Source organism: Pectinophora gossypiella, chromosome 26 (genome assembly GCF_024362695.1).
Source record: "Pectinophora gossypiella chromosome 26, ilPecGoss1.1, whole genome shotgun sequence".
Lineage (NCBI taxonomy): Eukaryota > Metazoa > Arthropoda > Insecta > Lepidoptera > Gelechiidae > Pectinophora > Pectinophora gossypiella.
This window is the reverse complement of record NC_065429.1, coordinates 825527-838945: the sequence shown is the minus strand read 5'-3', so window position 1 is coordinate 838945 and position 13419 is coordinate 825527. Positions and strand designations below refer to the sequence as shown.

The 13419-nt window shown below is 40.9% G+C and overlaps 1 protein-coding gene across 2 annotated transcripts in view; it reads left to right on the top strand.

Annotated features, from left to right (window-relative positions):
- The window catches only part of LOC126378328 (unconventional myosin-Va), a 55896-nt gene extending 42845 nt beyond the window's left edge, over positions 1–13051 (top strand). For both annotated transcript variants that reach the window (XM_050026560.1, XM_050026559.1), the window contains 10 exons: positions 1248–1347; positions 2700–2817; positions 3156–3287; positions 4944–5148; positions 6394–6539; positions 8149–8369; positions 9549–9698; positions 10053–10184; positions 10386–10502; positions 11121–13051. In XM_050026560.1, coding sequence (XP_049882517.1) covers positions 1248–1347; positions 2700–2817; positions 3156–3287; positions 4944–5148; positions 6394–6539; positions 8149–8369; positions 9549–9698; positions 10053–10184; positions 10386–10502; positions 11121–11249 — 1450 coding nt within the window. In that variant the 3' untranslated portion in view covers positions 11250–13051. The remainder of the gene's footprint in view (positions 1–1247; positions 1348–2699; positions 2818–3155; positions 3288–4943; positions 5149–6393; positions 6540–8148; positions 8370–9548; positions 9699–10052; positions 10185–10385; positions 10503–11120) is intronic.
- Positions 13052–13419: the final 368 nt, after the last annotated feature.

The window sequence follows — 13419 nt, the reverse complement described above, 5'->3', positions numbered from 1 at the left end:
AGTCCTTTTAGGGACTAAAGTGTAACCAAGTTAACAACAAGTCCTTTTCGGGACTTAAGTGTAACCAAGTTAATAAAAAGTTCTTTTCAGGACTAAAGTGTAACTAAGGCAATAAAAAGTCCTTTTTATGACTAAAGTGTAATCAAGTCAAATAAAATCCACCTTTACAATCCTAAGTCGTCAGAAATCGAGAATCGGTCATCGAAGAAATAAAGATATTTTCAAGATTTACAAAAGCAAACTGTTCAAGAACATGATAACGTGCTATTTGCGGCTAAAGTGTAATCAAGTAAAATACAGTCCTTCTCAGGTCTATAGTGTAACCAAGTCCTATTTGGCGCTAAAGTCATAAAGAACAACACTACGTATAGAACGGTAACTCTCCGCCCGCACCAATCCGTATCGGGCGCGACCTCACCCCTTCTGGGTCTTTAAGGAGCAAGGGAGAGCGCGCGGACTTTCTGTCTCGCTCGCTCTTACACGTCAGGCGGCACACGGCAACAATGAGTTTTCTATATGGAGTGTCCGGGGTATGCTGAAGTACCATGACCAGGCTGAAGATCTAAGACAGAATGGTCTTTTAAAATCTAAACCTCATTATTTATTTATTTGGTACACATACAGCAATACATATCTGAAACTTTTACAGACAGCATTATAAATAGAAAGACTTACTACATTACATACATACATTACATTATTTTACTATTGTGGCTGGAAATTTCTACGTTACGATAAAGAGGCTGTACGTTGTCTCCTAATTACTTGTGTCAGACCACCCCATTCATTTCAGGTCGCAGGTCCGAATCCAGCACAAGCCTAAACCAATGATTCTTGAATTTGTTTTCGAATTCATATTCGTATCATAAATGATTATCACGTGCTCAGCGGTGAAGGAAAACGTCGTAAGGAAACCCACACATACATACATACATAAACTCACGCCCGTAATCCCTGATGGGGTGGGCAGAGCCACAAGTAATCAAAGACAACTTGCAGCCACTGCAAACCCACATTCCCGAGAAATGCAGTTTCGGAGGTATGTGACCTAACCTGTATTGGGCTGGTTTTCCCTTCGCGGGTTGGAAGGTCAGACAGGCAGTCGCTTCTGTAAAAAAACCGGACCTGTCAAAATCTTCAGGTTAGGTAAGCGGACCCTGTGGAAAACGGGATAATGCTAGGGAGATGATGAATAGGTATTTTCCAAGATTTGTAGGTATATGTGTTTATTGAATGATGTTTTCTAGGTTGCTAAGTGCGGAGCTGAGCCAAGAGCCGAAGAACAAGGAGCAGGAGTTCGCGCAGAATGAGATCATCAGATTAGCGGCTGAGAGCTTGGCTCTGCAGGTAAACTATACCATAAATATACAGGGTGTTAGTGACAACGTAACGAATACTGAGGGGGATGATTCAGACCATCATCTTCTTCTATCGTGTGGGTTGTGAGGTGAATTACCAAACTCATCAACCCTGGTTTCAGGATTACTATTGAGCCGCCAAAGACCCCTGACATGACTCATGTAACTACTACGTACTTACATCAGTAAGTAGAAACCGGGACCAACGGCTTAACGTGCCTTCCGAAGCACGGATCATCTTACTTTCGGACAATCTGGTGATCAACCAGTAATGTCATAACCAAACTAGGGACCACAAAGTAATTTTTGTGATATGTCCCCACCCGGAATCGAACCCGGGACCTCCGGATCGTGAGCCCAGCGCTCAACCACTGGACCACGGAAGTCGTTCAGACCATGATTCTGAGTTAATATCAAAAATTTCCTGTAGGAAAATTCATGACAATTTTAGTGTGTTTTTTAATTATTTTCCGTTCGAAACTTTAGCAACGGAAAATTCCACTCGTTTGTACCCTAGCGTATTGTTCATTTAAGTTTTGTTATTGTTTTCTTTTAATTTCGGTTCAATAGTTAACGCAATCTATGATATCCTGTTATTGGCTAAGACACACTATGTAATTTAGATACTTTAACTTTACCTGTAAAACTGCTGTTGGATATGAAAATGAAAAATAATGAAAAATATTTTATTTCACTTTACAGTAGTAAATTCTAAATTAGGGTTGATGACTCCTTTTAAGCATAAAAGCCTGTGTTAGGAGCCAACGCTCTTCCGTAGTAAACAAGTGAATATTTGTAAGATTAGGGTAAGAGTGAAACATTAAATAATAAAATAAAAGAAATAAAAATAAAATCTAGAAATAATACAAAGAAAGTAAATCGCGTGCGCGTGCGTGTGCGTGTGTGTGTGTTTGTGTGTGTGTGTGTGTGTGTGTGTGTGTGTGTGTGTGTGTGTATATTCGAGGGACGGCTATCATCATCATCATCAGCCCATTAAAGTCCCCACTGCTGGGGCACGGGCCTTCCTAAGGATAGATAGGGAGATCGGGCCTTAAACCATCACGCGGGCCCAGTGCGGATTGATGGTTATTAACGACTGCTAATGCAGCCTGGACCAACGGCTTAACGTGCCTTCCGAAGCACGGAGGAGCTCGATATGAAATCTTTTCTTTGTTTTTTTTTTTGTGGTCACCCATCCTATGACCGGCCTTTGCCAAAGTTGCTTAACTTCAAAAATCGCAGACCGAGCGCGTTTACCGCTGCGCCACCGAGCTCCTCCACCACCGAGCGGGAACGGCTATAGCGTACTTTTATGTATGTTTTGTTTTGATTTTTCAACAGGAGCGCGTAGACAAGCTATCAGAGAGCTGCAGGCGGTATAAAAACCAGATACGGCTACTGGTGAACAAGCTGAAGGAGGTCGGCGTCGAGGATGTCAACGACATACTCGAGGGCGGCGGTAAGTTGAGTTCAGTCATGTCTAGAAGATTCGATACCGGGATCCCGGATCCCGAATCCCGAGATACCGGGATCCCGATCATATTTCAGTCCCGAAATTTTCATGTTTAAATTTCATCGGGATCCTGATCGTAGATCAGTCCCGAAATTTTCGCGATTAAATTTAATGAATCCCGGGATTTTCGGGATTTTTTTAATGTAAGCCAATAAAATGTGCGTACGAATGTGTAACTGTCGATATTTTTTTTTTTGCTTAGGTTTGCCAACTAGACAGTTGTGAAAGTATTTCAGAAAAAAATTGTGTTTGTGTTTAAAAACCAGTTTTTTTTTATTTTTCAGACGCAGTAGTCCCCCAGAACGCCTCACTGGTGGAAATAGCTCCGGTGACGCGCAAGAAAGAGAGGGAGTACCTCGGTATGTTCGAGTACAAGATACAAGATGAACCGGCCATCATCAAGAAACTTATATTGGGTATGTCCTAAACACACACACAAACGCGCGCGCCTTCTCAGACACATACAAAAACGCGCGCGCGTGCACAACACACACAGAAACGCCTTGTCTCTCTCATACACACACACAGACGCCTTCTCTCACACATACACACACAGATGCCTTCTCACACACATACACACACAGACGCCTTCTCTCTCATACACACACTTAGACGCCTTCTCACACACATACACACACAGACGCCTTCCCTCTCTCTCTCATACACACACTTAGACGCCTTCTCGCACACATACACACACAGACGCTTTCTCTCTCTCATACACACACACACACAGACGCCTTTTTACACACATACACACACAGACGCCGTCTCTCTCTCTCTCATATACACACTGAGACGCCTTCTCACACACATACACACCCACACGCCTTCTCTCTCTCTCTCTCTCTCTCTCTCTCTCTCTCATACACACACACACACACTCCCACACTCACTTCTTCTATCGTGTGGGTTGTGAGGTTACCAACCTTTTTTTAATTATCTATATAGTTGTATTTGTATAATTTAGTTATCTACCTAAACGATTACGTTGTCTTACACTGCAGATGTTGTGTGCACCTATAATTGGCTTATGTAACAGTCTAATTCCATTTAACTTTTATTTTATGTTTTATTATATAATCTGTTGGTGTACCTTCCTAATAATAACTAAAAAAAATAAAAACCCTAGTGTCAGGGTTATTATTGAGCCGCCAATGGCCCCTGACATGGCTCATGTAACGACTACGTACTATCAGTAAGCAGTAACCGGGACCAACAGCTTAACGTGCCTTCCGAAACACGAATTATCTTACTTTCGGACAATCAGGTGATTATCCTGTAATGTCCTAACCAAACTAGGGCTCACAAAGGGATTTTTGTGATATGTCCCCACTGGGATTCGAACTCAGGATCTCCGGATCGTGCGCCCAACGCTCGACCATTGGACCTCAAATACACACATAGGATTGGATTGGTTAGGTTGGTTGGTGGTAGGGCTGGCAGAGGAAGACCTAGAAGGACGTACATTGACCAAATTGGTCATGTCCTTAGAAAAGGTTCAGTACAATCTACTCTGAACCGGCGTGTGTGTATGAAACGATTGATGAATGCGGAGGAAGCAAGAGAAGTGTGTCAGGATCGAAGCAAATGGATTTCCATAGTCTTAGCTTACTTTGAAATAGGCGTGAGTTTATGTAATTATCCTAACTCTGACCCCCACACATACACTCTCACATACATAAATACATATGCACTTATTTTGATACTGACTTATTATTGTTGTGATTACTTCTACTATTACACTGGCATACACTAAACTCGTATACTCACACATTCATATTGCTACTTAACACACACCCTTCGCTCTAATACTTAGATGTAAGTTTAATTTTAAGTTTCCTTTGGCAAATTATGCGCCAATATCACATGTACCCATTTTTTTACGGTTTCCCAAGATACAGGCTCCGCCTAGTTTGGGAACCTCTGTTCATTTGGATATATTTTTAATATAAGTACTCATCCTATTTTATGTGCCAATTTGTATTGTTTTCTGGTAATAAAAACATTTTTCATTTTTTTTTATATTCTCTCTAGTTTCGAAATTCACAAACAACCTTAATCCTCTACAGACCTCAAACCCCGCGTAGCTGTTACCCTGCTCCCTGGGCTGCCAGCATACATCCTGTTCATGATGCTTCGCCACATGGACCACGTGGATGACGAGCCCAAGATGCACCAGCTGATGAAGGGCGTCCGCTCCGGAGTTAAGAGGACCCTGAAGAAGCGAGCCGACAGCGTCGAGTACAGTGTGCTGTGGCTCGCGAATATGCTCAGGTAACTGAAAAATCACCAATCATCATCAACATCTCCATCATCTCGCATCATCCCGTTTTCCACAGGGTCCACTTACCTAACCTGAAGATTCAACAGGTCCGGTTTTTTACAGAAGCGACTGCCTGTCTGACCTTCCAACTGGTGACGGGAACACCAGCTCAGTACAGGTTAGGTCACATACCTCCGAAAATGCATTTCTCGGGAATGTAGGTTTCCTCACGATGTTTTCCTTCACCGCTGAGCTCGTAATAAACATTTATGACCCAAACATGGATTCGAAAACAAATTCGGCAATCATTGGTTTAGGCGTGTGCTGGATTCAAACCTGCGACTTCAAAGTGAGAGGCAAGCGTTCTACCAATTGGGCTACCACAGCTACACAACAGTAGCGTCACTTGATGGGAGAAATAGGCAGATGTTATCCTCATTGTTGACATGCATTTACTAAAGAGTCGTGGCAGCCCAGTTGGTAGAACGCTTGCCTCTCACTTTGAGGTCGCAGGTCCGAATCCCAGCACAGGTCTAAACCAGTGTAAGTCGAATTTGTTTTCGAACTCATGGATCATAAATGTTTATCACGAGCTCAGCGGTGAAGGAAAACATCGTGAGGAAACCCACATTCCCGAGAAATGCAGTTTCGAAGGTATATGACCTAACCTGTATTGGGCTGGTTTTCCCTTCGCGGGTCGGAAGGTCAGACAGGCAGTCGCTTCTGTAAAAAACCGGACCTGTTGAATCTTCAGGTTAGGTAAGCGGACCCTGTGGAAAACGGGATGATGCTAGGTAGATGATGATGATATGCCTTCACTGACATACTTCAGTATTTTGTGAGTTTATGTGTGTACGGCATTAATATTTATACACTTTGGTACCATGTCACATTAACTTTTTCGACAAGTTGAACTGTAAGTCTCACTAAATGTCAAATATGTTAGTGCGACAGGGTCCTAAAGTGGGTACATTGGTGCTAATTCCTGTAAATACCATCTAATTTTATTTTAAGTTATATCTGTCATTTTCTTATCCGCCGAAAAGGAAAGGGACGGGTAATCGACAAGCATAAAACCTTTTGATTCGCCCGGGTTATTCATTCATTTACTCATTCTTCCTAAAATTAAGAGCTGTGAACCATCCGTCCCTTTCCTTTTCGACGGATATGAAAAAGACGGATATAACTTAAAATAAAACTAGGCGGTGTCTGCAGGAATCGGGGACATTATATTGCTCATGACTGTATGTGTGCAGACTCCTCAACAACCTGCGTCAGTACTCCGGAGACGCGGTCTACCAGAGCCACAACACACCGCGTCAGAACCAGCAGTGCCTGCGCATCTTCGACCTCTCCGAGTACCGGCAAGTGCTCAGCGATACTGCTGTCTCCATATACCAGGGTAAGTAGCCAAGCGAACTCTCCAGGACACGTTCCCCAAAGAAAATACCCCTTCGGCTGCCATCGCAACCAGTTGCAAAGGAAGAATTTTACTCCTTTGTTAACTACGCGCAGTGGAGCAGCGTGGTGGAGTATGCTCCATACCCCCTCCGGTCGATTGAGAGGAGGCCTGTGCCCAGCAGTGGGACGTATATAGGCTGTTTATGTATGTATGTATGTTGGCAACTAGTTGTGTATGAAGAATACCAGTTGCGAATATGTAATCCCTTCTCCATCATGGCAACTAAGTTAGGCAACCATATTTTTATGTATGGGACATACCTAATAGTCTACCATTTATGGTCAGTCACATCTCTAGCGCGAGCAAGCCAACGCGTCTCAATGTTTGGATCTTGTAATTAAATTAATATCCTAAGTAATACAGTTCATTCAATTGTTTGTGTGGGGTTTATTACAATTACCAGCGCTCCCTACATTTACTAGTTGCGAAACGCGGCGATGGCGGCCAAAGGGAAAAATACAGATGGCGAGATTACCTATTTTCTCACTGCTCGGGTACATAATTATTCAAAAATATAATGTAACAGAGGCATAACAGGTGTTAGTGACATCGTAAGGAATACTGAGGGGGTTGATTCAGACCATGATTCTGAGTTAATATCAAGTGGAATTTTCCGTTGCAATAGTATGGAAATGAAAAAAATTTAAAAAAAATACGAAATTTCCGTCAGGAAATTCCACTTGATATCAACTCAGAATCATGGTCTGAATCATCCCCCTGAGTATTAGTTACAATGTCACTAACACCCTGTATATTTTTTATGGTTATATAATTATACGTTCTTACAATAAAATACTAGACATATTTTGAATTTGCCACAAAACAAATTTATGAACAAAAAAGCTTATTAAGATTAATGATTACCTAAATGATAAGAATGCCTGGTATTGAATGTGTTCCTCTAGTTATTAAATAACTTGTAATGTACCCTCATTGATTTAAAAGATGTGTTGCTGTTGCAGTTTCTTGTCATTTCTTCTCCTCAGTCATAACACGTTGCGAAATGATGTAGATTCAATGTTACGTTGACCTTCAACAAGTTTATCCATGATGATTACATTGATTATCTGATTTCTAAGAGACAAGAATTGGTCATCTAATTCTTGATCATTTCGATCCAGAATTAAAACACAGAATAACGGGTTCTTACCGCGTTTAAAATAGGGATATTAGACGAATCAATTCGATTTGATTTGTGATTTCGATTATTATTTTTTTTAGTCGAGGAGTCTCATATTCCTACTTTAAACGCGGTAAGAACCCGTTATTATGTGTTTTAATTATGATAATAACCGCGTAAACTGAAAACAATGTCAGTGTTACTACAAAACAAAGACTAAAAGATAAACTATGTTTAAAATATAATCCGTATACGAAAGAAGTCCCGAAGGCCGCGGTGCTACTGTCGCAGATTCCGCATAGAATTATTATGACTTGTCAAGTTAGTTTCATTCAAATCCGCCGACTTCTTTCGTGGCGCGAAATACTATTTCTAACCTAGTTTATTTTTAGTTTGTGTTTTGTAGTAACACTGCTAATTTCGAACCAGGTCTAATCCTCCTGCTGGAGCGGCAGTTGGAGCGTCTGATCGTCCCGGCTATCCTGGAACACGAGGAGATCAGCGGGCTGTCGGGGCCGGCCCGCGCGGCGCCTTCGCCCCCAGGAGGCGGCGCGGGCCCCACCAAGCTCAAGATGGAGCTGTCAGCAACGCACGACCACCTGCAGACCTTCGCCATAGACACCTCGCTCCGCGTCATGATATTCAAACAGGTCAGTCAGTGCAATTGGGTATTTGACTGGGTCAAAGGTAAATCGTAAAATGCTAATCTGAAAATAGAAGCCAGTCTAAGATGATCAAAACTCAATCTCATTTTACTTTTCGACTTATTTTCGAATTTTATTTATGAATCAAGTAACAATGAGTACGACGTTTGACCGCTTTTATTGATGACGTCACAGGACAGTATTTCCATACAAACTCCAGAAACAACTTTCGTTTTGACGTTTCCAAAAAAGTACCACATTTGACTAGGTTGTCAAGTAGCCTATTCTCTTTAACCCAGGTTTATGTCAACCAAGATGCTTGACAATTTGACATTCTCTATCGAAATTACGTTCTGGCTGATCGCGATTCATTCAATTCATTCATTCATTCTAATCGTGCTAGAGATACATCCATCGCAAGATGAACTAAGCACCCACACCTCACCGAGCTTTCTGTTAGACCAACGTGATAGATGAGCCGTATCGCCGTCTATAATGGTCGAGCCAACTGTGCCAATTCAAATTAAAATCCTAAATTGTCTTCCGTGCTTCGGAAGCCGTTGGTCGTGATGACTACTTACTGATGTAAGTTAGTAGTCATGAGCCATGTCAGGGGTCTTTGGCGGCTCAATAGTAATCCTGACACCAGGGTTGATGAGGTTGTTAATCCACCTCACAACCACATGATAGGAGAAGGTCAGTATGCCGAACGCACTCTCAACCGTTTAGTGTTGCCAGTCAGAGGGTTAACCCACAATGATTATTATTGCGTATGGCAGACAAAATTCTGGATTCTGGTAGGGCTCTAGCTAGAACATCACCGATTGAGAAATTGGTCGGTGTGCTGCGGAACGGAAGGCGATTGGGGCAACCACCGTTCTACTCGCCCTATCTATGGAGTAATGAAGGCGATTACCCCACCGACAAGAGCGCAGCTCTTAAATAAAGAGTGAGGGGGCAGACAAAAATAAAATATCCTGCGTGGATCATATATCCAGCTTAAGCTCCCTCAACCAAGTCTCTGCCGCATCCGTCACACAATGCAGCTCGGCTATGCCACCTGGGAACCGGTGTAGAGGGCACTCGTTCACTATGTGAGATAGAGTTTGACCCACAATGACGATGAAAATATTGTTTATTTTCATCATCTTCACAATACTAACCCATATCATCTCTCGTCTCCAGTTATTCTACTACATCTGCGCGTACAGCCTGAACCAGCTGCTTCTCCGCAAGGATCTGTGCTGCTGGGCGAAGGGGCTGCAGATCAGATACAACATCTCCCACCTTGAGACCTGGATTAAGGAGAATCTCGCTGAGTATGGACAGAAGAGTGTGAGTATACTGGTTTGACTTTTTTTATTTCTTCTTTGTTCTTCTAGTTCTAGTGGTTTGAGCGTTGGGCTCACGATCCGGAGGTCCCGGGTTCAAATCCCGGTGGGGACACATCACGCAAATCACTTTGTGATCCCTAGTTTGGTTAACACATTTCAGGCTGATCACCTAATTGTCCGAAAGAAAGATGATCCGTGCTTCGATGGCCGTTGAGCCGTTGGTTACTACTTACTGATGTGAGTTAGTAGTTGTTACGTGAGCCATGTCAGGGGCTTTTGGCGGCTCAATAGTAACCCTGACACCAGGGTTGATGGGGTTGATAGAAGTTCTAGTTGTTTTGCGTTTTTATTGAAGGTGGAAGAGATCCTGTCGGTACTGAAGCCGATCACGCAGGCTGTTCAGCTGCTGCAGGCACGCAAGTCCATGGCTGACGTGCAGAGCACCGTGGACATGTGCTGCAACCTGACCGCCATGCAAGTCTGCAAGGTCAGTATATCCAAATTCAAAAATATCTTTATTCGATAGGTAACATAGTTACACTTTGAATCGTCAATTTTTACATAACGAACGTCTCATCCGCCTTGGCCGGACAAATGGGGAGCGCTGAAGGCTCTCATCCGGATAGTGGTGTAAATTAGCTATAAGAACTTGTAATAATAAATAAATAAGAAATCCGTCTCATTCCAGATCCTGAACATGTACACACCAGCTGAAGAGTACGAGGTGAAGGTGACACGCGAGTTCATCCACGAGATACAGAAGAAGATGCAGGAGAGAGCCGGCCCGCTCGCTGACAAGGAGCCGGTGAGATAAATAAAATAAAATTTATTTTCTCCTTTTTTTTTGACGTGACTTATTTTAGATTTGCCGCAGATGGCATTAACTACTTGGCCGGACAAATGGGGAGCGCTGATGGCTCTCACCCGGTACACATTATTTTCTCCCACAATGATGAATGAAACATAATTAAAGTACAGAAAAAGATTCTTGCAGACACCTCCTTAACTTTATTTTAAGTTATACCCGTCATTTTCTTAATCGCCGAAAAGGAAAGGGACGGATGATGGACAACTGTTAATTTTAGAATGAAAGAGTAACCCGGGCGAATAAAATATGAATCTCGCTCACATGCAATCCGTTTGACGTGTGCTAACAACTTAATTTTGTCGGGTTATTGGCCAATGTAAAATTTTGGAAGGGTTTTTAAATTTCTGCCTAAAATTAACTTGTGTTATAATAAATTTTATGCCTGAAAATTGCCCGTCCCTTTTCGGCGGATAAGAAAATGACAGTAACTTAAAATAAAATTACATGGTGTGTACTGGACTCGGCACCAATATTGTTTTTTAGGTGAATTGATTCTATGTGGAATTCATAATTTCATGCAACTTTCAATTAAATTACCTCCATCTCTGTTCACAGCAAAACCTCCTCATGGACTCGAAGATGATCTTCTCAGTTCAATTCCCGTTCAGCGCGTCGCCGATCCGGCTTGAAGACATTGAGCTGCCTGAAGTCCTCGGCTTGGACGGCTTGCTCACCAAGATCTAAGCTTCGGCTTTATTATACTACATGCATACATGATGACGATAAGCTTAAAACCTAAAGGTTTACAAAATTCAGCTGAATTATTTACCATAAAATAAACCGTTACAATGGTTATCTCCGCAACATCGACCCGAATACTTTTCCCAGTGTCACTTCGCCGAATTGTCAAATCACCTAAAATGTTGTTGGCAAAAAATGAAACTTAATACTACTGTAGCTTACTCCATATGGAAGTAATATACTCAATATTAGTAATTTTCGGCGAAACGATAATTCGGTCAAAAGTTTGGAGGTGTTAAAATCGGGTTTGATTATGGTGTATAACTTTTTGCGACCGAGATTTTCAGACGCAATAATTACTTGGATTTTAAAAGAACAATCGATCTTACGACTGTTAGGCCAAAACTCGCGTTTTGGTATATAAATGTCTAATACAACTATACATTTCCAATTTTCTACATAACATTCCCAGATGCATTTTAGTTGAAAAATATAATAAAGAAACTAAATACTTATTGATGCAATCATGACAAATCATACACACTTATGCATTCGACGAAATAAAAATAATAATAAAAAACTACATAAGAATAATAAAAATGAAAAACGTTCCAATCGAGACATTGCCATATTTTTGTTTTCTATTTATGATTTTTTTTATTCCATTAAGGTGCCATTTCTTCCATTTTAAAATTATAAAAGCGTCTTTTTTTATTTATATTTCAAATAGGACATTATTGTGAGTGCTTGATTTTTTAAAAAGAACTACAAAATACCTAAAATGCTTTTTTTTCTAAATATGCTATAGCAAATTACTCTAGACCAAAATTCGACCATATGACAAATACTTTTAAGGTTTACATTAGTAGGTATTACTTGATGACGATAAAAAACGAATTAATGAAACAGTAATAGTTCAGTAGGTTAGTTTCTAACTAGTCAAATCAGTTACTTTTTGCTAAACGTCAAAACACGAAATTACTATGGAATTTGTATGAAAAAGCACACTGTGACGTCATAGAAACACGTGATTTTTCTTTATTAAATAATTAATTAAAAAAAAAAGAAAACGTTTTTTGTCACCTTTAAATCTGTCTTTATTTAGTAATCAAAATTTCATAATTTATCTTTGGTTTAGGAAACTACCCAATTTCAGACGCTCGTAATGAGGATATAAACTACCTATTTCTCTCATCAGGTGTCGCTACTGTCGAGTGTTCTTAAATTTTGACAGCTCCCCATACTATTTGAGTAAACATATTGTTTTGGTTATATTTCTACACAATAACCCTTTGCGCAGCGTTTAACTGCAAAATCATAGTGTTATATTTTATTCCCTAAAGATCGGAAAGAAGAAATAAACTACTTTCTTTCCTACAATGGTGGGCAAAGCGAGCAGTCTTCATTATTTAACCATAGTGTGTTTATTTACATAAACAGCCTATATACGTCCCACTGCTGGGCACCGGCCTCTCCTCAATCAACCGGAGGGGGTATGGAGCATACTCCACCACGCTGCTCCAGTGCGGGTTGGTGGAGGTGTTTTTACGGCTAATAGCCGGGACCAACGGCTTAACGTGCTCTCCGAAGCACGGAATCATCTTACTTTTTCGGACAATTAGGTGATTCAAGCCTGAAAAGTCCTTACCAAACAAAGGGCAGTCTCACAAAGTGATTTCGACAATGTCCCCATCGGGTTATTTATTTATTTGTACACAATAAAACACACAAGGAACATACAAAGAAAACAGACAGTACAGGAAAGCTTATCTCTAAACAAAGAGATTTCTTCCAGCTGACCTACTGACAAGAGAGACATTCAATTCAATATAATATTATATACTTTGAATACACACAGGTTTATTGTTATCAAGTAATACACAAAATGCATAATAGAGAAAGTATGTTTTATAGTGCAAAGTAGTTATATGTTAATAGGATCGGTCGACTTAAACTGAAGTAATGTTGAAGGTAGTTTGGCCATACTTTTAAGGAGGCCCCGGTAGTTCAGTTATATAAATATACTTAATTGCACCAAAATAAAAGAAAATAGTTACAAAAGAGACTCAACTAGGTACACGGCAAATGGTGACCTTATCGCTTAAAGCGATTTCTTCCAGACAACCATAAGATTTTACCTCTTTAAAGAATATAAACAGTATTTTTTTTAAAA